The sequence below is a fragment of the Pelodiscus sinensis genome, chromosome 16 (assembly GCF_049634645.1).
Source record: "Pelodiscus sinensis isolate JC-2024 chromosome 16, ASM4963464v1, whole genome shotgun sequence".
NCBI lineage: Eukaryota > Metazoa > Chordata > Testudines > Trionychidae > Pelodiscus > Pelodiscus sinensis.
The window spans coordinates 21,898,591-21,925,305 of record NC_134726.1 but is presented as its reverse complement, the minus strand read 5'-3'; the positions used below and the strand labels follow the sequence as shown (position 1 = coordinate 21,925,305).

Sequence of the window (26,715 nt, the reverse complement as noted above, 5' to 3'; positions counted from 1 at the left end):
TTCCCGACCCCAAATATGGCGATCAGCTAAACCCTGAGCATGTGGGCAAGACTCATCAGCCAGACACCCAAAAAGTTCTCTAGTAATTCCTATCATCCCTCCATTGACCTATTTCCCACTGATAATGAATATATATTTGCATGTATATGCAATCACACTTAAATTGCGGCCCTTGGCATATGCTGATAGTATCATTGTGGCCCCTGAGGCTTCCAAAGTTGAGTAGCCCAGATCTAGATGGAGCTTATCTCATGGTGATAGCTCAATACAATAAAGTAGGGATTTATGACAAAGAAACTTGCCCTGGAATTGTACGCCTGCATAAAAGGGTAAACATATCTTCTTGCTTTCTGCCCCCTACTTGCTTCAGATCACACTCTGTGTTGCAGCTGGTCTTCCTAGTGCTTACTTTAAGTGCATTCTGAGCTGTGTAAACTATCTAAAATGTAAAAATGTAATAGTGTAGAAATCAGGAATCAAAACTAGCTTGGCATGACTGAAGTGAGTATGGATGTAGGTAGCTATGTCTTTGCCCTGCCTCCATCCCCAGAGTGGTATAGGTTAGATTTGTAATAGTTTTCAGAGAGTTACATGTGGACCCATTGACCTGTACCGAACCTCACTTTATTGGGCAAGTACATTTTGAGACACGCACCCCAGCTGTTACTTTTTGGAGATATTATTAAAGCTTGTTCACTGACTAGTACAATGGTGCAAAATGTGCTATGTTCTATGAAAATGGATTGGAAGAGACAGTCACTGTTCCAAAGAATGTATAGTTAAAACATCAGCTTTGTAAAATGGCCATCTTCATAGCCTAGCATATGCACAGGCCCTATTGACATGATTGTTATAAAGAAACAGTTTTGTAATTTGCTCATTGAAACATTGTTATTCACCTTGACAAGTAGGATTTTGCAAAGCTGCTACTGAGTGTATGTTACAGCCCCATGCAGCTGAAGCTTCCAAATCTGTCATTTGTGTTGCTTGCTTAAAATACAGTGTCTTTGTATAAGTGGCAGGCCAGACAGCTCATACTTTATCTGGGTAAAACTTAAAAAACAACAAATAGTCTTGTAGCACTTTAAAGTCTAAAAAACATGTAGATGGTATCATGAGATTTTGTTGGCACAACCCACTTCTTCAGATGACCGGTCAGATTAACGTGTTCTCCCTGGGCATACATTAACAGATCGTCAAGTAGCTGTTTTGTTACAAACCAATTCCACAAGCCAAATACACAGGGAAGGACTGGAACTACAACTCATTCACAAATTCCATTCTCACACTTATGGACTGAATAAAGATACTGGATGGCTGGATCATTATCAACCTACCAAACAATGGTTCTTTGTCTATGTATAATCTCATGTTAACATACATCAGTGGTCCCCAACCTTTCAGGGCTGCCGGGTGCCCGGGGGTGGGGCCGCTCATGCGCTGCGCGTCCGGGGGCGGGGCCATGCATTCGCTGCATGCCAGAGGGGGTGGGGCCTCCCACATGCCATGTGCCCAGGTCCGGCACTGCACATGTGCTGCGCACCCAGGGCAGAGACCACCCATGCGCCCTGTGCCCAGGGCTGGCACCACACATGTGCCACGTGCCCGGGGCAGGGGCAGCCTACGTGCCTTGTGCCAGGGCTGGTACCGTGCATGCGCACGCACCGTGGGCGGGGCCGGCCCAGATGATTCGGCGGGTGCACATAAATGCCCTAGCAGGAGCAATGGCGCCCGCGGGCATCGCATTGGGGACCACTGCCATACATGTTTTGTTAGTCTGGTAGCACTTTAAAGACTATTTGTTGTTTTTTTAAGTTTAACACTGGTATAGTGAGGGAAGAATAGTCCTTTGTATTCCATTAGGTGGTAATTAAGTATATAGGAATTGTAAAGCAAAACAATATACATTCAAAAGCTTGAGGAGCTGTGTAAGTGGTTAGACCCACCTGCAGAAAACCTCTTGGCACAGACTCCACTGGGACCTGTGTTTGTTTGCCAACTAGTAACTGAATTAATTCTATTGAAAGGTAATCAACAGCTTTACATAAAATGTTTGCTATTTCCCCAGGTCTGTAGCACTACAACAGATGTGCTTATAAGTGCCACATTGTAGTGAATTCACAACAGCTTCAGAGATTCTGAGAGAAAATAACACTTTTCTCCTACATGCTGGTTTACTACTGTTACCTTTAAATGTCATGAGCTTTATCCACAAAGCCTAGTTGCCTTTCATGTTTTTTAAAAAAGAGGAATAAAAAGCAAATCACAGTGTCTTCTGCACGTGCATTTATTCCTAATATACAGTTCTGTGCAATCCTGGAGTCAGTATCCCTCCTGCAGAGCACAAATAACTCTTTCCTCAAAGGGAAATATTTGTACAATGTCAGGGAAGCCGGAAGACCTGATGCTGCAAACAATAGCAGTGCTTACTTCGGTGGAACTCAATAGAATAGTAATAATGGCTTCAAGCACTGGGCCCAGATTCCTAATTATGTTCAGAGAAGACTCTGATGTAGATCATTGCTTGAATACTAGAGAGGAAAATCTGTTTGTACAGCAACAATTTTGTGACCTAGTATAATTTCATAACCCAGGACATCTTTTATTAAAACAAAAACAAAAACCAAGTACAAATGATGGTGGCTGGTAGAAAACAATTTAGCAATATTTACCCCCTGAAAAAGTCACCCAGTATTCTATACTGCTAATTTGACCATTAAAAATAATTACGCAATATTTGCACAAACCAAAATTTGACACATATGTGCTAGCAGTATAACATTCAGTATGGAACAATAAAACAAAAAACCAGGACTATGTAGCACTTTAAAGACTAACAAGATGATTTATTAGGTGATGAGCTTTTGAGGAAGTGGGTCTGGCCCACGAAAGTTCATCACCTAATAAACCATCTTGTTAGTCTTTAAAGTGCTACATAGTCCTGTTTTTTGTTTCAGCTAGACTAGACTAACACAACTACATCTCTATTACTATGGAATGATAAGGCATAGATGAAAAATAATCAAACAGAAAGTGTTTAGGATCTGATTCTCCTCTCACAGTGTTGCCTTCAATGATGTTTCTCTTGATTTACACCAGTGTAAATGGTAGGAGAAGAAGATTCATTGAGTTTCAAAACCATCCTAAGGCCTCAGAACGTTGCAAGTTATAGCAAACAGTGACAATGTCTATTCCTCATTACAAATACTATCTAGCTCCTTATACTACTTCCTTACGATGTCAAAAGAGAAGAGGTCATAGCCTGAAGAGACAACTGATGATTATAACATAAATGAAAGTTGTGTTCTTAACTCCACAACAAAGCTAAGTGCTCTCCCACTCTTTCTGTCTTAATTTCTTCCTTTGGACTTTTCCAGAGATTGTCTTCGGTAGTTGTTGAACAAATTCCACCTAATTTATAAAAAATAAAAATAATAATGAAAAAATAGCAAATTAATTCTGATTTAGTGCTATCTTGCTTTTTGGAACAGATCTTTTATTGAAAAGATTAGGGATTCTTTGAAGATAAACCATGGAGAAGGGCCACCAGCATTCATAAAAGAATGAACTAGATTTCTTTTTTGCATACTACTAGAATATATGAGAGGTTTTCCATTACAGCCCTGATCTTACAAAGGGAACTGCTGGTACAAATTTTTCTGTCCCGTAGTACTTCAGGATCATATATAAAATGTAATTAAGTGATGAATGCAGCTAATTTATTCTCCCATGAATAGTTTTGCTGAAATCTGAGAAATATTTGTCTCTACTATTCAAAATAAAAACACGTAATATGCCAGAACTCCACCTCCATAATAGGCTAGATCGCCATAATTTCATAGATTTCAACAGAGCTACAAAGATCTGGTCCTATGTTTCAAAGTTACTTTGAAGACCTGATTAAACGTAGGGAGATAGCATAAGAAAAACAGAGGAAAACATGTATTTACTAAAAAGCAAAATCTGTTTATGTTTCTAATCTGATCTCTAATTTTGATCAGATCAGTTTTAATTTTGGGGTGCATTGTTGCTAGTTACCCTTACATTCAGCACAGGAGGTACTTGCCTTTCTGGGATACTTGTATGGTGCAGTAATTTTTTTGACATGATTTTGAAGCTCCTTAGTTAATTCTTTTGGATCATGTGATGCAAAATCAGGAGACAGAATAACAAAGGCTTTCACTAACTGCAAGACACAGTGAGATACAAGCAACACCAAATATTCAATCACATTTGCAATGATCAAACTGAAAAATATAATTTGCAACATGAAGCTTGCTCTCAGGAGAGAGGGAGTGTAAGATTATGGACTAGAAATGCTGGCAGACAGCAAGCCTCTTTGTGCCATTCAGGGCCTTAGAACTGCCCCAGGCAGGCATCTGAGGATTCACCCAACGTGTGAGAATCTTCAAATAGTATACAATCAACTATGCCTTCCCGTTACCTTATCCACTTAACACCAAGCACAGGAGTTGGAGGTAGGAGGGGTGTGGCTTGAGTACACTGCTTTTCTGTGGTTCCTACCTAGCACAATAGCTCTGTCTAGGGCACTGTTTCAAGTTAGTAGCACTTAGAGCAGTCCTGAGACTAGTTTTAGTTATGCTGCAGGCTAGTTTATCTGCAGTACGCCTGAGGATGGAGATCTATATGTACATAAGTATGTTCTTATGCATAAACATCAAGCAAAGTTTTCAACTGAGGGCCTGTTTTGCAAAATGTCCCATTAGTGAGTCAGTAGGTCTGCTCTGAGTTGTACCAGTGGAATCACTGGGGTTCACTAAAGAAAATGTGATTGCTTAGTTGTATGTGAGAGCAGAATTAATACATTTATTTTTTAACATCAAAACAAAATAACACTCGTCAGTTTGCCCGAGTACACAGGGTCAAATTTTCAAAGCTCCTAACCTATATAGGCACCTAATTCCCTTTGAAATCAATGGGAGTCAGGCACCAAACTTGCTTAGGCATTTCGAAAATCCTACTTGACATCTCTGCATTTTTAAGAGGTTAAATACATTTGAAAATCTGGCTTTACTGTTCCTAGATTTTCTTGAGAGCTACAGTTTGTTTCTAAACAAGTATGTACAGTACGTTTTTGCATAACCACTAATATCAACCTCATTACCTCTCCTCTGATGGGATCTGGGCTGCTGACAACAGCTGCTTCTGCTACTGCAGGGTGCTCCATTAAGGCATATTCTACTTCATATGGTCCAATGCGATAACTAGAAGAGGAAAGAAGAGTGTGGTATTTGCAAACTGTATCACTGTATGTCAACTTAGAATGGAAACCCCATAACAACAAAATTTACCCAGAAGACAAAATGATATCGTCAGCTCTTCCAATAAACCAGAAGTATCTATCTTCATCCACAATGCCCCTGTCTCCTGTGAGATAAAAATCTCCGCGTTCTGAGGCAGCAGTTTTCTCTGGATCATCCTGACAACAAAAGAACATCTCACAAATGGTAATGAACCTTTAGGACCCAATCCAACTGCAACTAAAGTCAATGGAAAAAATCCCAATGGACTTCAACAGAGATAGATCAGGACCTCAGTGATGTTGAACCATAAACTGTTACTTAACAGAAGACGATCATAATTTCTCCACCTCTGGAAAGGTTTGATGAAAGCTCATTTATCTTTATTCAAGATGATTTTTTTTAAACCAAAACCTTTCATAATTGCTATTTGAAACTTTTCAGTCTTGCTGTAGCCTATACAAGTCAGGCATGATCTGATCTCTGATTAATATATTCTGTATTTCGAAGATTGTGATTTCATATTAGAGCTGTGCAAATGATTGCACTTGAGCTGCTGGAGTACTGGCACTTAGACTTAATACTGTCCAAACTGACTGTGAACCAGAAGTGATTTGCCTTTGCCATATGCCAGTAGTAGCATTTTGCAAATTTCTTTTGGCTCCAGCTGGGTGCACACAGGCTTTTCCAGGCATGTGTTCATAGTCAGTTTCCATTTCAAGCCTAGTTTATTGGGCCAGGCTACATGAGGCTAGTCAGAAGGTGGAAGTCACACCTGCAAGAAAGTCTGTTAAACACATCTGGTATGTATTTTTACTGGTATGTATCTTCTCTTTTAGCCAGCTTTTGCAGGTATATTTTTGTCGACATTCCCACTGTTTGCTTCTTTGAAAAGTTAGCCCTTAAACCCACCTTCTTTAATAGCATGATTAGAAAATCAAGTTGGAAGATTGGGGTGCAAGAGGAGACAAAGAAGGTAGGAACCGTGAACTTCATGAAATCAATCTCCTTACAATGATCCATTAAAAATATTGAATTGTGGGCCACACTCACTTTTGCTGACACTTTCCAGGGCCAGCCTGTCTCCCCCCACCTCCAAGGCCATGCAATGGAGGAAGAGCAGGCAGCCGTCCTGCTGTGTGACCTCTGCTAGGATATCTCATGGCAGGTGGAAATATTAAAAATCCACCAGGTGTTCCACAGAAGCCCTATCAGCTGAGGCTGAGTTGGATCAATACATCCCAGGCCACAGTCACAGGTTTCTTGGGGTATGGTGAGGATGCAGTCACTGAGTGTGACCACAGAACTCGAACCAACATTCCAAAAATAGCTTTAATCTGATTCTCAGGTCCTGAAAGAGTGAAGATGTGTCAGCACTGAATGCAGCACTGGCTACCCTCAAGTAATTACCCAGGGTTCAAGTCAGGTTTGTACAAACTGCACAGAAAATCATGCTGCCCTGTCTTCACTGCTCTGGGACCAGAGAAGCTCTATGAAAGCTAGCTCAGGTACATTTGTTGGGGCTACAATCACAATGTACGATTGCTGTAGAGTCGGATCCTTAGTTCCCCAGTGGAGAGAATATTCTAGATGCTTTCTGTTTCACCTTCCCCAACCAGTACACTTTCTGCCACTTGTTGCTTGAGTGGAAGTCCTGTTTATGAGACACGAGCTAGTATATTTGGAAGGCTATAGACACCCACAGCTAGATACTTTAAAAGTTATCAGTATATTTAAGATGTGGCATCAAAAGCTGATTAATTTCATAGTTCCCTTACCACATAGTGAGAGAAAAGGCAAAATGGCCTTGTTGGTTTGATTCTGATGGCAATATCTCCTTCTTTCCCTGGAGGCAGAACATTAGCATTTTCATCTATTACCTAGAATGACAGAAAAACCCTACTCAATGATTCAATGCCTTTTTGTTAAACAGAGAAATGTACTGAATTAAATGTTGAGAGAGAATCTTGTGTTGAATGGCAATTTTGGGCAGGTGTATCCTAAGGGGCAATGTTGAATAGTATAGCTGGAGTTAATACACCATAGGTCAAATTGCCACAGGGTTTTCACTGCAGGGGTAGGGGTGTCAATGGAAGAAACCTTCCTGTGAACTTCCCTAACATTTCTTGTTCTAGTGGAGTACCAGAATCAACAAGAGAGAGTGATTGGTAATTGATTTAGCAGGTCTTCGCTAGACCCATTCAATCAACCCCCAGGGGATTGAGTGCTGCAGTACCAGTTCCCTGGTAAGTATAGACATGCCATTTATCTTACTTCAGATTGATAGTGACCAGAAGTATCAAAATACCTGAACATCGTAAGGTGGGGTTGCCTTTCCCATAGAACCAGGTTTAATTTTCATCCCTTTGTGAAGTGAACATATCAAAACCTGTAAAATAAAATTGTATTTGTGCCACAAAATACAGCGCTTGATGTTTTATTTAGATATGAATAGCTATAACTGAAAACTTTTTGTATGATCTATTTTACTAGTAAAATTTCTGTAGCAATGTTCATTTGAAAAGTGACTCCATTGTGATTTTAAACTCAATAGGCCTGATCTTTGGTTGGTGTAAATCAACACTTCTCCGAATAAGTCAACGGAGTTACCCTGACTTACACATACTGAAGATCTGGCTCAGTGGGATAAAGTCTGCTCTCAACCATACTAGTGAAAAATTACAGATTAAATCCTTTGGGCCTCAACATTCTCTTACTTGCATTTGTTTTATACCAGTTTAACTCCATTAATTACAAAGGAGTATTTCTGTGTGAGAGAAGTATCAGTGCAAGAGAAGAACTTGGTTCAGTAGGTGATATTTGCTGTTGGCTACATTATAATGATTGTGAGCATGTAAAACTGGAGACTTTATTCCTTAAGTCCAAATCTTTCTTTGAACACATGTTTCCTTCAAGGAGGTTGATGATGCTCTACAATTCAACAGATGGGGCTTAGATGTTCTCTTGCTTAAACCTGCATAGAGCTGAAGTGACTCCATTGATATCAATAGAGATGAAGCACTATAAAAAATGGTGTGAGGTCAGAATTAGGCCCATGGAACTTCCAGGTGGTTCTTCCATTAAGAATATCAGATTGTTTACCACAGGGAACTCACTGGAGCTCATTCCTGGAAACTCACGAATCTCGGAATACATACTTGAAGCTATGACCATCAGTGCAGAGGCTATGTGCCACTATACTGCTTCCTCATACTCCAAGGCCATAGGTCTGGGTCACTGCATCTCTACCTGTTGAGTGGAGCAGGTCCAATCATAAGGGGGGCAGGAGGCCCTGGGCCTCAAGCTCGAAGGGGACCTCAAATTTAGACATTTGTTAATTTTTTGGCATTTGATAAGTTTCACAACTTGTTTTTATGCACATCCCTATTGAACTAAAATGTGACATACTCTCTCAGCTTAGTGCTGTAAATGTAAGCAAATTAAGAGATGTGGATTTGGTAAAAGACTTATTTTTTGTTAACTGATATAAATATTAATAAAAATATATTCATTCTGATGGCACGAGATTAGACCGTGATGAATGTGTCCTCTCAGATCAGCTGATGATATAAACATACCACTGCTAGTGTCCGCTGCTGGATCAGTGTCAAAAACTGGAAGTGGCCCAGGCCTCTCTGGACCTCTGAGAGGACCTGGAGTGGGTAAGGGGAAGAAGCCTCACCTTGTCAGGATCAGCATTTGTTTATATATGAAACCCTCCTGAGTGGATGTCACACACAAAACATTGTCTCCCAGACCTTGACTCGGTGGTAAGATGCAGCCTTGTTGTATTTTTGGAACATATTTAATGAATTAATTGCATATCTTATGGCCCCATTAATATCTGCTGCTGAAAAACTTGGCTGAAGGAACTCATACCACCTAATTAAATTCCTAGGCCAAAATGTTTAAACTGAGACATCTAAATCTATGTTTAGCCTCCTTAATAAACGTAGTCTGAATTTCAGAAATGCTGAGATCCAAAACTCTAGATGAAGTCACTGGTGCTGTGGGTGCTCAGCACCTGTGTTCCCTGTAAGCTGAGCACTTGGGTGGCCACCCAGGAGAGATTCAAATGCCACCAGCTGATTAACAGAGTACCCACAACAGCAGCATGTGTTTCTACTGGTGGTGTACATCTGCACACGCTTCGATGCACGTAACAAAATTTATTCTGCACATGGATGGAAAAAATTAGAGGAAATACTGCTCAGCACCTTTGAAAACCAGATTACTTTTATTCAAGGTCTATATAAGGACTGATGCTAGTTGCCTATATTTGAAAATTTGGGGCCTGTTTTCCCAAGTAAAGTAAAAAACCTACTATAAGGATTTGATAAATTATGTCATTAATTTGAGGTAGAAATAGGCTTATTAGGTGTGTGAGTGAATGAAAACGTACTGTTTCACTCTGGCCGTATCCTTCATAGATATCCATCCCTGTTTCTTTTTTCCATCTCTCCATCACTTCAGTGCTGAGTGGCTCACCTCCACTTAGGCAACGCTTCAGGCTCTTGAATTTGTATCTTAATAAATCATTGTTTAAAAGAATGATTAGGATGATTAAAGCTCATTACTAGAGGGACTTTGATTTGGTTTGGGCTTCATTCACTGCAGCTGGCATAGAACTAAAATTTCAGCCTTTGGAAAGGTTATGATAGAATAAAGTCTGGCAAAGGAAAGATCTAGGGCTGTGATTCCGTCAGAACATTGCTCAGTTGGGATGGTTAGTAAGTAATCTGGAGGTACCTGGTAAGATCATGCTGCGCCATCATGCGATAAGTTGTTGGCGTACCACAGAAAGAGGTTACAGGAAATCTGGACAAACACTTCAAATGAAAGAAAAGAAAAGTTATTTTTTAACTGTTAGTGTCTCGGAGCAGGGTTGTTTGTCTTGTGGTTGTTTGTACAGTTCCAAACACACTGCTCTATGATTTGGGCTCAAGGCACCATCACAATATAAACAAAAAAATCATAAAATAAATACATTATACTAAAAAAGGCACTGGCCTAGAATGATGTTTTGGGCTTGGTCGGGCATGGCTATGAAGAGTTCTTGTTCTTTTCTTTTTTTATCTGTATTTGAAACTTATTTGAAAGTTAACTTGCTTTTGTTTTGGATTTTAGCATTTTCCTCCATCTGTGGCAGACAAATGAGACTCCACAGTGATAGGCATAGGAGACAAGAAAGTAATAATAACTGTACTACTTAACACTTCTCTAGCACTTCCTACTCAGAGATCTCAATACTCTTTACAAAAGAGGGTAAGGAGTCATTGTTACTTTACAGATGGGGAAAGTGGGACAGGGAGATGGTGTGACTTTCCTAAGGTCACCTAGAAGCTCAGTGACAGAGCTGAGAGCAGAACTATGTTCACTGCCCTTAAGTAGAGAACTGGGAAATAGCTGTGTTATTTTTTGTGAATATGGTGCATGCTTCTGGGTGTTTGTTTATGATGAGAACCTGAAACAGGGTTGAGGACATAAAAATGGCCATACTGGGTAAGATCAAAGGTCTATTTAGCCCAGTATCCTGTCTTTTGACAGTGACCAACATCAGGTATCCCAGAGGAAATGAACAGAACAGGTAATCAAGTGATCCCTCCTTTGTTGCTCATTCCCTTTTCCTGGCAAATAGTTGTATCAAGAGCTCTTTAGAAGGACTAGGCAGAAAAGTCAAAATAATGGCACACATCAGAGCCTTTGAAAATACAACAGAGATGCTGTTAATTAGTGAGTACCCCAATACCTGACTCCACCCACACTAGAATGGTTTATTATTTCCAAGGATAAGCCTAGAATCAAAGGAAAAAAAAGAGGTTGGTTTGAGTGAGAGAGTCTGTCCAGGACAGTCAGGCTACATCTACACTACGAGTTTTCTCGGCAAACAATATGCTAATGAGGGATTCATTTGCATGAGTCATGATCTCATTTGCATATTTTCTGCCAATCTGTTTTTGTGCTGGGGATTTTGCGCCAAAACAAGCAGTGGGGACGTTTTCTTTTTGTGCAAAACCCCCTTTTTCTGCAAGATCCTTATGCCCCCCAAAACGAGGCTTACCAATTTTATGGAAAAAGGGATTTTTGTGCAAAAAGAAAACATCCACACTGCTTGTTTTTTTGCAAAAACCCCTAGTGAAAAAACGGATCAGCAGAAAATATGCAAATGAGATCACGACATGCAAATGAGTCCCTCATTAGCATATTGTTTGCCAAGAAAACTCGTAGTGTGCAGGTAGCCTTAGTGAGAGATGACAGGCAAACAAAGAGAGAGAGTGAGATAGTGCACACATGCAGGCTGTTACTTGGTTCTCTGAATGTTTGAGGTACCAACATAAATGTCCACTCTAGAGATCTGATGGGAATGCCAAGTGTAGGTAAGATAGTATGTGCATAGATCTCTGTTATTTTAAATATTTTTTCTGAGTTCTGTGCACTTTTAGACAAATAAGTTATGCTATATATAAAAAACTGCTTCTTCATACAATTACCACCCACAGGCTCCTGAAGGGAAATGCTTGCAGGTGTCTAGTCTATTGGGCTTGCTATCATCATGGCTGACAGTTAGGGGATGCGACCCAGGATTTATCTATATTTCTAAAATAAAAGCACAGCCATGGCAGCACTTTAAAGTGAAAGTGTGGCCATGGCAGGAAACCACCTATGTAAACCACCTCCATAAGGGGAGTAGCTAACAGTGCTGGGAGTCTGTTTACACCAGCACTTTGCAGTGCTGACCAGTGGGGGCCCGAGACTAGCTGCCAGCAACTGGCACCCTAGGCGAACCATGCAATCAGCGCCCACACCCCCAAACCCCAAGGGCAGATCCTTGAATTTGGCACCCCATTTAACTTGGCACCCTAAGCAACCACCTAGTTTGCCTATATGGACGGGCCGCCTCACTTGCTGCCCTCTGAGGAAGGGGTGTTTTTTTTACACCCCTAAGCCAGAAAGTTGCAGTGCAGCAAACTAGCAGTGTAAACTTAGACTCTGTGGAGACTAGTTGGATTGCAAGGTCACTTGAAAGGGATGCACTTGAGGGAAGCAGTCTCAAAAGAGGCTACTAACCAGGGATAACACTTACTACTAGAGAACATTGCCTCCCTCATAGTCTCATGATTTTTATGAAAAGTTATTTCTGATACTCTTCTTTTTTTATCATCAGCTTTGCACATATCAGTTATGACTGAAACCACATCATGATGTTTTTAGTCTTACATCCAGGACGGTTGTTGCCTCAAATTGCAGCATATGGCGTGTAAAGATACATGCACCCTGAATCCATGTAGAAAAGAAGCAGCTATAGGCAAATTTTACCCAGCCTGGGTCAGACAGGCCCCATAGGACATCAGAGGGATTCAAATCCAACCAAAGCCTGATAATAATGACAAAAAATATCATAATGAAAAACATTGAATCGAAAAACAAAGTAAATGTACAAAAGGAGAGCTGATGAATTATTTGTTGTGAACATAGTTCTTTTTTTGTTCATAAACTAATCCCAATTCCTATAAGTGGATTCCTTAGTAATAGTTATACTGTGAGTAGTTGAATGCTACCATTCCTGTGAGATGTTTCCCAACTATTTATATAATTTATTAATTATTCTTTATACTTGTGTGATTGCTCACCTAATTCACATGGTTTTGTTTCAGCTTCTTGACAGGAGAACAGATATTTCTGATCCTCCTGTTTAAAAAGTAACTAGACATATTAAATAGTGAATAAGTAGGGCTGGTCAAAATTTTTTGAATGAAACATTGCCTATCAGAAAAAAGTTTAATCAAAATAAAAAATTCTGTATGGATACGTTTTGGCAGAATTAATTTTGGCTGAATTTTCCATCAGGAAAAAAATATTTGGGAATCCCATGATATGCTGTAGCATATCAGCCACATGAAGGGACTGTGGTGTGTCACAGAATATTGATAGAAATGTAGCCGTATTAGTCTGGGGTAGTTGAAGCAAAATGCAGGACAATGTAGCACTTTGAAGACTAACAAGATGGTTTATTAGATGATGAGCTTTCGTGGGCCAGACCCACTTGCTTCACAGAATATGTCCATCAAGGGAAGAATGAGGATATAAGGGACCTGAAACTACAATTCCCATGTGGAACTCTAGTGTTTAAAGCAGATGGAGGGCGTAATGCCATCCAAGGTGAATTATTTTGATTTGACCAGCTTGAAACTTTTTTTTTTAATTGAAAATGTGAAAATATGGAACACTGAGAATTTGTCAAATCAAATTATTTTGTAACTTTGCCCCACAAAATGTTTGGATATTATGACTTTTCATCCAATTCAACAGGAAATGTCAAAATATCAGAATTTCCCACAGGATAGAAATTCTGTGGCTTTATCATCTCTACAAATAATCTATTCCTGGTATGAATAACCATATATTCAGGACTTTTTATATATTCATTTTGTGACCATGGGTTATTAGAGCAACAAAGTATTTTCAGTAGATACCTTCCAGTTGAGGTCATTCCAATACCAAAACTACTGTGAGAATGTTCCACCATTTTGGGGTAACCTGTAGTTCCACTGGTAAAGTAGATAGTCATTGGTTCTTGACTCTTTGTCTTAATGGTGTCATGATCATCATGTGCATCTCTTCAAAATAAAGATGAAAGGACATAAGAGTGGATAAGTTTTCAACAAAGGAAACTTCAGTTCCTATTTAGTTTGCACTCTAGTGCAGGCATTCTTTTCTCTTCCCAAATTAAACTGCCTATGCTCTCATTCTCAATTATCACTGACCAATAAGATTTATTAGATCAATTCTGACTCCAGAAACACATACAAAACACCCTTTACATTCGATGAGCACTAAGGGCCTGATCCAGTGCTCACTGAAATCAATGGAAAGATTTCTGTTGACCTCAGTGGTGCTGCTGTGTCTGTGTATATCTGGAACTAGAGTTCAGCACACTCCTTCAGCAGAATGACCCTGTTGTGTTATCATTAATCTTTTCCATACTTCTTAATTTTTTAATTTGTATTATGTCTTAGAATGCAGAATTGTCAGGTAAATGAGGGCAGAAATGGCTCTCAAAAACACATGCAAGATAAGAATTACCTGAGTTCTGAAACTGTTTTTTAAATGAGAAAAGGTTTAATACAAAGCTGGACATGCCCAAATGTCCATCCGGATGATTAGCTCACTGAGGTAAGACATACTCACTTGAATAGTTTCTTGAAATCCAGCCACCCATCCCGGCTTCCTTCGGATACTATTAGCCTGGTTTTTAGAAACTCGCATTTGGACACAATTGAGTCCACTGCAGGTGCCAGTGTATCATTGGTAATGATGCATTTGGCCTTAGAAGCTTGAAGTCTATAGAAAATGTCATTAGCTGTCAGCATAATTGTTGCTGGAATATAGATAATTCCTAGAGGTGCAACAAACAAAAGTTTAAAAGTAGCTGAACATATTAAAATACTTGAGCCAGAGTCTAGCTAGTGCAAGTCCATTGGCCTCAACAGAGTTGTGCTAATTTACATTAGCTGGACATCTGGCCCCTTGTACTTACCCTTTTGTGGTATGCCTTGGGATGCCATTATCTACCATAGCCTTTGAGAATCAATTCTCACACCAGTGCCTCTTCAGACTTACTCCTAGTGGTAGCTTATGACCAGGAGTAGAGTTAGGCTACATCAGACTGAAGTAGAGCATCACTGAAGCAAAAACCCCAATCCAGTCTTTCACCCTGAGTTCTTCCATTTTTAATCTTTGCAGAAGTATTTTCTGGGAGAGAATATATTATTTTGCTGCCAATACTAAAGCTACAGTGTCCCCTCTTGTGGCCCTATGAGGATCACAAGTCATTTAAACTATGTGCCTCGACTTCCTCCTCTGTAAAATAAACTCCTTTCTATTAATATTTTGTCATTAATTTTGATCTATGTTCAATTCCCAGCTCTGCCAGAAACTCCCATTGTGACCATGGACAAGTCACTTAATTTCTCTGTACCTGTGAAATGGAAATAATACTCCTTCCTTTAGAATAGGGGTGGGGAATTTCTGGCCTACAGGCAACATGTGCTTCATCAGGGTTAGCTGCAAGATGGTTTATTTACTGGGCGTCCACAGGCACAGAACCCTGCAGCTCCCAGCTGACGTGGTTCAACATTCCCAGCCAATGGGAGCTGTGGGAAGTGGTGGCCTGGGATGCAGGTTCCCCACTGCTGCTGTAGAGAGACAAGGTGGGTGAGATATTATCTTGTACTGGACCAACTTTTGTTGGCAAAAGAGAGAAGCTTTTGAGTTTACACAGAGCTCTTCTTCAGCTATAAATAAATTTGAAAGCTTGTCTCTCTCACCAGCAGAAGATGGTTTAATAAAAAATATTACCTCACTCTGTCAAACTATACTGTTACATTCAGCAATTTTACAAGACTGTAATAAATTCTGTACAAAGTATGTCTTGTAAGGTATCATTTGAAATGTGATAATCTACTCAACATTAGTTACCTAATAAAATATGTATGTTGACATGGAATATAAAGTTGTAAGAGTCTTCTGTTTTGTATTGCTATAACATGTTCCAGAGTCAGAAAAGCAGACTGAAACCAGTTATTCAGAGACAAAGACACCCAAACACAAACTGTCTCTCTCTTCTCCATCTCTACTCATAGCAGCTACAAAGCTTGAAAGACAAAGAAAGCATCATTGAACTAGGGGAGGGATGATCCTGGCTAAACAGGAGCATATCAGCCAGTACAGACTGCTACAAACATTTGGGCTGTGTCTAGACTGCAGGGTTTTTTCGAAAAAAAGTAGCCTTTTTTTTCAAAAAAACTTCACCTGCGTCTAGACTACAGCCACGTTCTTTCGAAATTAAATCGAAAGAACGCGGCGTTTCTTTCAACAGCAGTGCTCCTCATTTCACGAGGAAGAACGCCTTTTTTTGAAAGTGCTCTTTCGAAAAAAAGTGTTCTTGAATGCAAACAGGGATTTTTTGAAAGAGAGCATCCAGACTGCCTGGGTGCTCTCTTTCGAAAAAGCGGCTTGCTTTTTTGAAAGTACTGCTTGCAGTCTAGACACTCTTTTTCGAAAGAGGCTTTTTCAAAAGTATCTTTCAAAAAAGCCTCTTTTAAAAGAGGCTTGCAATCTAGACGTAGCCACGGTGAAGCAAAATCTTTTTGCCTTTAACTTCACTTAGCTTGTTAAGTAAACTGTTAGTTGTGTATAATTTTTATTTCTTTTGTAACCAGTCCTGACATTTATGCATCACTTCTTGTAATCATTTAAAATCTAAGAACTCTTCCTTCAACTTCCCTTAGTCCTTGTGAAATGAAGGACTACCATGAATCAGAGAAAGAAGTCCTCCAGATTCACATTATTTCAAAATTAAGGCTTGTAGTGTAGATGCACACTATGCTATTTTGGAATAACATCAATTACTGCAAAATAATGCTACTGTGTAGACATACCCTAAGAAACAAAGGGTTGTGTATGAGGGAAAGTAATGAGCCTGGGCTGGGAATGGCGTCTGTCCTATGAGAAAGACCTTCAGTTTTAAGATACAAGCAAGAGCAGTTTGTCTACCAGAAACTTTGCAACCTAAAATAAAATTTAGAGTGAGATTTTTGTAAGCCAATTTCTTTAATGTATTAAGCTTAGTATATGTGTTTGCTTTATTTGCTCAGTAATCTGCTTTGATCTGTGTGCTATCCCGTATAATCACTTAAAATCTAACTTCTGTAGTTAATAAACTTGTTTTTTTAAATTCTAAAATCTACTTTGTGTATTTCATAACTGGGGGGAAGCTGTGTATATCTTCTTTGATGCTGAGGGGGTAGATTTCATGATCTTACGCATTATAGATTAATATGCATTGCAAGACACTCCAGATACCACTGAGTGCTGGGCAATTCCCTAGCAAAAAGCCTTTCTATGAAGCACTAATTTCAGTACCGGTACTATTCTGCAGCTGCATGTCTCCCTAACTGTACGTGTGTGCAGTAGGACAGGGTGAGGGAGCCTAAGTAAGAAGAATGCATGGGTTCAGTGAAACACCAGCTGTCATGATCATGAGGGTTAGCTAGCAGCCTGGGAACTAAGGGGTTAACTTTACTTAAGTCAGGTAGATTCAGCCAATAGGAATGTAGGTAGGAATTTCAAACTGAGACAAAGGAATTTTGGGTTTTCCCTCTCCTTTATCCTAGGCAGTTTCTTTCCATCTACAGAGGGGGACAGACAGAATGTCTCCCTCCAAGAAGAGACTCTTCACTCTTCTGTAAGTAGCGTAAAGTTTAGATAAATCCGTTAGGTTTTATTGTTTTATGGTTTGAGAAATGGGATCTGATGTTTGTGCATTTAAAAATGCTTTTTGCTCTCTTTTGTAAATAAGCTCCTGGCCCATGGTGGGTTTCTCCTCCATGGCTATGTCTAGACTACATCCCTTTTTTGTAAAAGGGATGTAAATTAGACGTATCACAATTGCTAATGAAGCGGGGATTTAAATCTCTCCCGCTTCATTAGCATAAAAATGGCTGCCGCTTTTTTTCCACCCGGAGCTTTGTCGGAAAAAAGCATCAGTCTAGACGCTGATCTTGCGGAAAATAGAGCCTTTTCCAAAAGATCCCTTATCCCTCTATGAAATAAGGGATAAGGGATCTTTCGGAAAAGGCTTTATTTTCTGCAAGATCAGCTTCTAGACTGGCGCTTTTTTCCAACAAAGCTCCGTGCGGAAAAAAAGTGGCAGCCATTTTTATGCTAATGAAGCGGGGGAGCACTCACAGAGCTACTCATTATGATGCTCCCAGCAGCTGAGAATGCTGTGGAAAAACTCAGAGGGAATCCCAAGATGAGCCGGGATCAGCTCTGCCTTCCCACAACATTGTGCTGTGGGATGCTTACCCACATTGCTTTGCTCTATTTGTCAACAGGGACCAACACGGTTACAATACTAGGACCTAGTTTAATGGGGTCTGGATTTCAGTTGGGATCTGTAACTTTACTGAAATGCAAATAAATGTAGTCATCTATTATTCTTTATACCAACCTGTTCTCATGCAGCCTACTGTTATCAACCACAATTCTGGTATTCGTGGTAGCATCACAATAACTCTGTCTCCCTTTTTCAGACCACATGCATCGGAGAGTACGTTGGCTGCTTTTCTGGATAGAAATCCCAGCTCCTCAAAACCCCACCGCACCTCATTGCCTTGATCACCTACCCACCAAAGGGCTGGAATGGAGGAAGCTCTCTCTCCATTCTGGTAAAGACAAGAAATTAGGAAAATATATAAACAATGCAACAGTCAGAAGCTCCAATGCTTCAAACACACATTTGATTAACTTCAAATAGAGGTGCAGTCTTTTTGACTTCAGGAGGCCTAACCCTGTGCTTACAAGTAAGAATGTGCATAAGTATCTGGAGGCTTGTGGGCCTATAACCCAAATCTAATATGTATTTGTTAATCAAGTGCATTGGAAGATTTGCCTTCCATTTTCTGAGCTGCCCTAGCTATGCATAATGATGCCTTGTTACCATTTGAAAAGTGCAGGTTTAGGTCAACCTGTGGGCGGGTTTATCTCTGCACATGTTTTGCTATAGATCATAGTCATGGTATTGGAAAAGATCTGTCAAGCTATTTATGTTATTGCATAATTCCAACTGTACAAGGTCCTTATTCTGCTTCCTGTAAACATGGCCCAGAACACATAGATTAGGTGTAAACTACACTCTTTTATCAGAAAAAGCTCCGCAAATTGCACTCTGCAATTTGCGTAATTTTTTCCAATTGCTTTTCTGGAAGAGGCTCTTCTGCCATTTGGTCCCGTCTAGACTCCCTGAAAGAGCGCTTTCGTTCTTCTGCAAAAAAAAGTGGAAGAGCAAATGCGTTCTCTCGATGCGGTGGAGTTTTCCCGGGATACTGGAAGTATTCTGGAAAAACCTGCCAGTCTAGACGTACCCTATAATGAGGACGATGTACATGATTGTTACTTCTATTGCAGTAGAACTTAGAACTACTGTACTCAGCACCTCAGTGCAATGAGCCCACTTGGTGAACAAGAATCGATCATCATATGAAACTGAAATTCATGCACAGAGAAGTTAATGAGAAATACAAGCATTTTTTAAGCAACAGACCATTACAAGTAACATATTCAGGTGAAAATATACAGCAGGTCCAATCATGATCTCCCTGTTAAGATAAGAATGTCAATGGCTGCAGGATAAGGCTTAGTGAGAGCATAGAAGTCTCTAACATTAATTCTGATGGTCTTAGCCCCTCTTATTTAAAACATACAATTATTTATTCTTTTGACATTTTTAAACCTAAGTTTCCTTTGTAACTATTTTTATGCAAAATAGATTACTTCTCCTTAATTATCATTATCCCCTGATAAAAATACTGAATTTAGACATTTTCTGAATGCTTGATTCCAATTATCATCTGTGATCCTGAAAAGCACAACTAACATGTGCATAATTAAGAATACGATCGTCCCACTGCTTTCACTACGTACTGTTTGTGAAGTTAAGTGTGTGTGTCAGTATCTATAGAATTGAGGTTAGGCAGGAGTTCAGGAAAGTTTTTAAATTCATGCTTAATTTTCAGCCATTTGACTTAACTAGGATTTCAGAGTTTATCTAGATAAAAATGCTTTCCTGAAGTAGGACTCAGGAGCAGAAGGCTGGGCTTGAGGTTAAGTCACAGGACTGGGATTAAGGAGATAATGTAGGCTTTTTTCCCCAGCTTTGCAACTAACTTCTATTATGATGTTGGGCAAGTCATTTAATCTCTCTGGATGGCTACGTCTACACTGGCATGATTTTCTGGAAATGCTTTTAACAGAAAAGTTTTCCGTTAAAAGCATTTTTGGAAAAGAGCGTCTAGATTGGCAGGACGCTTTTCCGGAAAAGCACTTTTTCCGGAAAAGCATCCGTGGCCAATCTAGACGTGCTTTTTCGCAAAAAAGCCCCGATCGTCATTTTTGCGATCGGGGCTTTTTTGAGGAAAACACTACTGTGATGTCTACACTGGCCCTTTTCCGGAACAGTTTTCCAGAAAAAGACTTTTGCCCGAATGGGAGCAGGATAGTTTTTCCGGAAAAGCACTGATGATTTTACATTAGATCATCAGCGCTTTTCCGGAAATTCAAGCGGCCAGTGTAGACAGCTGGCAAGTTTTTCCGGAAAAGCGGCTGATTTTCCGGAATAACTTGCCAGTGTAGACACAGCCAATGTGTCTACACTGCACCCAAAGCTTGAAATAAGCTACACAATTTGAGCTATGCAAATTGCCCCGCTTATTTTGAGTCAATTTCGAAATTGCTTATTTAAATTTTGAAATAACCCGCTATTCCGAAACATCCCTTACTCCTTGTGGAATGATGTTTACTGGACATCAGAATAGCAAGACTGTTATATTTCAAAATAATGGGCTTGCTATAATATATGGGATAGCTATTTCGGGTTACCTCTGGTGTCAGTGTAGACATAGCCTCTCTGCCTTAGTTCCCTATCAGTAAAATAATATTTCCTTTCTCAGTCTTTTCTACTTATGCCCTGATCCTACAAAGACTCGCACACATAAATGTAAATGTGATGTGTGGATCTGGGGGACACTTTAGGATATTATGAATACCAATATTGTAAATTGGCAATGAGTTGTGCCAGATATGCCATGCAAGATTTCAGCAAAAATGTTATAATTTGCCAAATATGATAATCTTGTTTATCTTGTAGCACTCTAGCATTCTGAGTTATAGAAATGTACGTATGTCTATATTTCAAAACTTAGGCTATGCTTCTAGCTGATGTCTACAGACAGTTTCAGCACTTCCTAGTTTGTTTGATGGCCCAGTAAGGACCATCAGCTATACCAGTGGTCCCCAACATGGTGCCCTCAGGTGCCATGGTGCCCGCGGGGGCATATGTGTGCGCCTGCCAAGTGCTCGGGGCTGGCCCCGCCCCGGGTGCGTGGTGCATGCGCAGTGCCGGCCCCAGGTGCGCTGCGCATACGCGACGCCAGCCCCGGGCGCATGGCACATGAGGAGTGCTGGCCCCGGGCACGCGGCGAATTGGCCACCCTGGCCCCAGGCACGTGGCAAATTGGCCACCTCACCCCCAGGCGCACGGCTATGGGGGGGTGCTGGCCCTGGGCACGTGGCTCTGGAGGGCGCCGGCTCCAGGCTTGTGGAGAATGGGTGGCCCCACCCATGGCCACGCGGTGCATGGGTTTGCTGGCCCTAGGCACATGGCTCATGGGGGTGTGGCGTATGCGCAGCCCCGCCCCCGGGTGTGTGACTGTCCCCGCCCCCTGGCACCCGGCAGTTCCAAATGGTTGGGGACCACTGAGCTATTCAAATCACCCATTGAGAGAAAGTAAGGGATACACTTTGATATAGTATAGCATGCAGGGGGAGGCCTATGTACAGAGGCTTTCAAGCCATGTGCTTGGCACCTTGTATTTGAAACAAAGGAAGCACAAGCTACCTGGCAAAAGACTATAAAAGGCAGCTGCCTCTTCTGTTGTTGGTCTTCCTTCCTGCCTTTTATCTCTGGAGTAATCGTTCTACAAATAAACCTCTGAAAAAAAGGACTGAATGAACTGTCCAAGCTGTACATGTGTTCCAAAGGAACTTTCAACTTCAAGCCAACAAACTCATCAATTGTTATGGACTCTGAAGTCTATGTATGCATGTGACAGCTTTACTATTTAACTCTCTCTTTTTGTTCTTTTTTTATCTTAATAAAACCTTTTGTTATAGATACTAAAGCAGCCATGGCCAACCCGCGGCTCACGAGCCACATGAAGCTCTTGCACCCCAAAAGTGTGACTCGCGAAGCTGCTCCTGTGCCCCCCTGCTGACTTGCCCCCCTCCCCCAACTCCCTGCTGGCCCTCGGCTTTCCTGTGCTTACCGGGTCAGAACTACGGGGTTTTAAAAAATGGTGCCCAAGATGGTGGCTGTCTTAAAGGGGCAGCCTCCTTTTTAAAATTAAAAAAAAAATTGTTTTGTTTTTGCTCGACAATTCTATTCTTTGGAGAGGTTTTTTTGCTTGACAATTCTAGTACGGCTCTTTGCATTTTTTCTGCCGCTGTTTTGGCTCTGTTTGTTAAATGGGTTGGCCACCCCTGTACTAAAGGACTGGCTGTCAGTGTGGTATTATGGGTAAGAAAAGAGCCAAATCTGAACTGACTTGGTATGGAGGCAGGCCCTTTAGGGTCAGAACAACATTTTGAACATGTGAGTAAACTTTTAAAATAACTTCTCACTGTACTGGACCTACATGCTGATGGGAGCCAGAGAACTGGCCGGCAATAAAGTGGGCTGTGTGATTTCTTTTTTGCTTTTTTGTAACCAGTGTAGGGGATGAGAAGCACAGTCTGTGACTAGTTGGGGATTTTAACTTCAGTGTTAGCCATGGCAGCAGGGATCGGGCCACCCCTGCACTCACTGGCAGTAGCAGGAAGCAGAGCAATCCAGTCCCGGTCTGCTCTGCTTCCCCAGTTCCACCCATGTCATTTGCAGGGAAGGGGCAAGGAGAAAGGGATGGAACCACCCCCTTGCACTCACCAGTGGCAGAAAGTGGAGCATTGTGTCTGGGAGCTGTCAGAGTGGAAGAGGATGGGGCTGCTCCCAGGCACTGCTATGTGTGTGTCAATGACCCCATCCTCCCTAGTGGTGGTTTGTGGTGTAAGGTGTCCCACCACAGAGTTGGGAGTAAGACACGCCTCGCCAGAAACCCTGTGGCTGCGACTACACTGCGCATTGTTGCACAAGATATGCAAATGAGGCAAGGCGATGAATATTGCCACACCTCATTTGCATACCTAATGAGCTGCCATTTTTGTGGCAGGGGCTTTTGTGCAAGAAGGAGTTATCTACACTGCTCCTTCTTGTGCAAAAAACCCTCTTGCGCAGGAGCCGTTCTTTCTGAAAATAAGCGCAGAATGGGTCCTGCGCAAGAGGGTTGTTTTGTGCAAGAAGGAGCAGTGTAGACAGCTCCTTCTTGCGCAAAAGCCCCTTCTGCAAAATGGCAGCTCATTAGGTATGCAAATGTGGCACGGTGATATTCATCGCCGTACTTTATTTGCATATCTTCTTGCACAACAATGTGCAGTGTAGACTTAGCCTGTGAATTAAAGATTCCCGAGTGGCTGCCTCATTGCGGCTGTGTGCTCTGGACTAGCGCTCCATGTGCACCCACGTGCACAGGCTGCTGTGCAATCCCAGGCCGAGAAGGCTGGGCAAGGAGCATGCAGACCCTCACTGCTCCCTACCTCCCCTCATGTGTGTTCAGGAAAAGTCATGGAACTCACCTGATGGGCCTTCCTCGGCTTCATCCGATTCCTGGGTGACATCCCGAGAGGGGGTTGCTGGCTTCAGGGCCAGGATGACCTCCTGGTTGGCAGGCATGGTGTAAGTGCCCATAGCTGATCACAGCCAGCAACATGTGTTTTATTGGTAGTGCACCTCTGTACATGCCTTGGTGTGCATAACAAAATTTATTCTGCACACAGATGGAAAAACATAGAGGGAACATTGCTGACCTCTCTCCCAGGATGCAGTAGAGCTGGTCAAAATAGGGGCAGGTCTGGGGTTCCGTCCTTCAGCAGGAACTGTGCTCCCAGGCTTTCATGTAGGCCTGTCTTTGCTCTTTCACCTTCATGCGCACCTGCTTCTGGGTGCATGTGTCCCTTCTGGCCCAGAGTGTCAGTCATTCGGCTGTAAATGTCTGCATTCCTACATCTGGTGTGCAGATCTTGAAGGTTTGCCTCCTCTCCCCAGACCTCAATGAGATCCAGGATCTCCACACCAGACCAGGAAGGGGACCTCCTCTTTCCGGGCAGGGGCTTGGGAGCTGATTTCCGGCTCACTTGCAGCCATGGCGGGCAGTGAGAGCATGGGCGTTGCTCATGATGGCAGCAAAAGCAGTCAAGGCTGCTGCTGCGTGGCACAGGGCTAGTAGAGCTTTCCTTGTGCCACAAGCTTTTTCCCTGTGGCTTCAGCTTTAAGGGCTCCAGGGGAAGAGGAACTATAGAATTCTGATGAGCGTGGACAGAGTGGCCCCAGGGAAACTGTGAGAAGCCCCGGAGACCACTTATTTTGAAAATAGATCTTTCAAAACAGGCATTATTCCTCATGAAATGAGGTTTACAGATTCTGGAACAAGAAGCTTATTTCGATGATATTTCGAAATAATGGGCTTGCTGTGTAGACTCTCACCTTATTATTTCAAAATAACATTAGCTACTTGAAATAACGTTGCAGTGTAGACGTGCCCTTATTTACATGACACCCTTGAAAGTATCATACAGAAGGAAAGTATGAAAGGATCATCTCTTCCTATACACTGATATCACATGTTTTATAACTAATGATATAACACCAGACAGAAATGAAAGAAAACATCAGAACTAAGGAGACCAAACATGTTACCTTTTCCATTTGACTCCATTTGTCCAGAACATCACTTGCAAAATTAAAGTGCTCGGGCAATTCTTTATAGACGTTTGGTGATTCATAGCCAGAGATATTTTGAGGGGCAAATCCTCGGCAATGTTTGCTGAAGAATCTACACAATGACTTGGGTGTCAAAATAGAATTAAAAATCTGGCGTTTAAGTAAAAACGTCATGGCCCAAAAACCTTGTCAGATTTCTTTGTTCAGATTATATAAACATCTCAGTAGAATATTCTTTGAAGGGCTTTTTGACCTGCAATGAAATTATTTGAATAATCAATTACAAGATCTAGGTCAATAGTCTGATCTTTGTCTCACGGGAGTACAGGGCAGAAGTAGGAGAAGAATTGTGCTTAATACCATGATATTTCCCACAGACACAAATCCTGGCCCCAGAGGAAAGCCTGGTCAGCTAGGCTGGGCCCTCTAGGGCTTCCAAAGATGGTATTCACCTCCAGGTGGTGGAGTGGCAGGAAAACTCTTTCTCACTGCTGCAGACTCAGGGATGGCTTGTCCTTTAGATCTCAATGTCACCTCAATATCAGTATTTACAAATTTATAAAAGGGCATATTCACAGCCTCACTTATAAAGTTATTTTGAAGTGTCAGTGGACAAAGTCACCTTGAAAAACAGGAAACCACAGTGAACAGGGGCTAAGCACCCCTGTATGGGTTCATCAAATCCCCTTTCTTTACGCCATATATTTTAAGTGTCAAGTTCTTCTGCAGAACATCTATAAGGCAGGGGAAGGATTTGCACCAAAAATAGCTTTTTGATAACACAAGTATTGTGGATAACAGTCATGTTAAACAATTCTTCTTGCTCATTTAGTACATTTAGATTTTAAATACATTACTTTCTAACTATCACTGTCTATGATATATATAATCAGCTACTCTTCTTTGAAGGTTATTCTTTCTCTGCATCTAGGATTATAGCAGAATGAAATAGAAAATATATAGCAGCCTGGAATTTGTTCTGCTAGTGCCAAAAGAAACTCAGATGCTAGAGTTTCAACTTTTGTTCTAAATCTAGAACCCATAGTTACAGGTGAGGTCTAAATTTGATAAACCAGGTGTTTCCATCCCCAACTGTGTCTCTTCCAGTGGCACATCTCATTGAAATTCTGCTAATATGGGTTTTCTTATAGTTTTCCCACATTGTAAGATTAATATGTCTTTATTAAAATTATTTTTATAGGTGAACTAGTTAGGCTCAAACAGGATATTTTATATGTCCCATGTTTCGATTCAATTATTTTAAAATAAAAATTATTTAATAAACAAATAAAAAAATCAAGCAAGCAAACAAAAACTCACCTATATCCAGTTTTGTAATATATTTTTTCTAATTTTCTGGAGTTTAGGAAAGATGCTGAATTTGCAGATCATTTGCCAGTTACTCACTTTCCACAGATTGAAATGTAACGCACTGAGAAGAACAGCAAGACTATGTGGATACTTCACCTATGGATCTATTAAAAGTTTTAGAATACAGAAGTAAATATTAATTTTCATTTTGAAACAAATACTTTATTTGCAAAGATAACATCGGTTGCAAATGTTGTTTTTAAATAGGTAAACAGGTGTTTCTCAATGTTCTAAAGAAGATTAAAACATTATTTACAGTTCCTGATAAGGTCATCCTTGAACCCATATGAAGGGGGGGGGGAGGGGTGGTTATTAATCTAGTGTCAGGAGAAGATTAGAAGGGCCTTACCTACCCTGGAATGGGATGACCTGATGCTGAGCCACTTTGAGGAATTTGTTCATCCTCATTCATATTCAGTGAACCAAACTGAACTCATATTGCTGAAGCAGCTGTACACTTCCTCATACGGGGCTCATGATCCAGCTGCACGTATATAGTCCTCTTATGACACTTGGCTGCTGATTCAGCCTAGAACAACGTGGCTGAAGTCTGCCGTTTGTCAGGATAGATTGTCGCTGTAAAGGGTGAGCTAGCTTAGGCTGACTTCCTCACAAAGTTGCATTATCCTACATTAAATCTGCATTAGAATT

General features: G+C 41.1%; 1 protein-coding gene across 8 annotated transcripts in view; it reads right to left on the bottom strand.

Moving 5' to 3' along the window:
- Positions 1 to 2,271: 2,271 nt before the first annotated feature.
- The window catches only part of LOC102445731 (acyl-coenzyme A synthetase ACSM3, mitochondrial-like), a 44,137-nt gene continuing 19,693 nt past the window's right edge, over positions 2,272 to 26,715 (bottom strand). For 3 of the 8 annotated variants that reach the window (XM_075899415.1, XM_075899416.1, XM_014573668.3), the window contains exons 2-15: positions 26,014 to 26,168; positions 24,670 to 24,946; positions 18,277 to 18,490; positions 14,451 to 14,658; positions 13,736 to 13,879; positions 12,480 to 12,636; positions 10,011 to 10,090; positions 9,664 to 9,787; positions 7,570 to 7,650; positions 7,040 to 7,141; positions 5,313 to 5,440; positions 5,126 to 5,225; positions 4,067 to 4,186; positions 2,272 to 3,411 (exon numbers count right to left, since the gene is read on the bottom strand). In XM_075899415.1, the coding sequence (XP_075755530.1) occupies positions 3,325 to 3,411; positions 4,067 to 4,186; positions 5,126 to 5,225; positions 5,313 to 5,440; positions 7,040 to 7,141; positions 7,570 to 7,650; positions 9,664 to 9,787; positions 10,011 to 10,090; positions 12,480 to 12,636; positions 13,736 to 13,879; positions 14,451 to 14,658; positions 18,277 to 18,490; positions 24,670 to 24,867 (1,743 nt within the window). In that variant the 5' untranslated portion in view covers positions 24,868 to 24,946; positions 26,014 to 26,168 and the 3' untranslated portion in view covers positions 2,272 to 3,324. Of the gene's footprint in view, positions 3,412 to 4,066; positions 4,187 to 5,125; positions 5,226 to 5,312; positions 5,441 to 7,039; positions 7,142 to 7,569; positions 7,651 to 9,663; positions 9,788 to 10,010; positions 10,091 to 12,479; positions 12,637 to 13,735; positions 13,880 to 14,450; positions 14,659 to 18,276; positions 18,491 to 22,803; positions 23,028 to 24,669; positions 24,947 to 25,053; positions 25,226 to 25,550; positions 25,616 to 26,013; positions 26,169 to 26,417; positions 26,641 to 26,715 lie in introns of those variants that run through there. The other 5 variants (XM_025184695.2, XM_075899417.1, XM_075899418.1 and 2 more) reach the window with 5 other exon arrangements.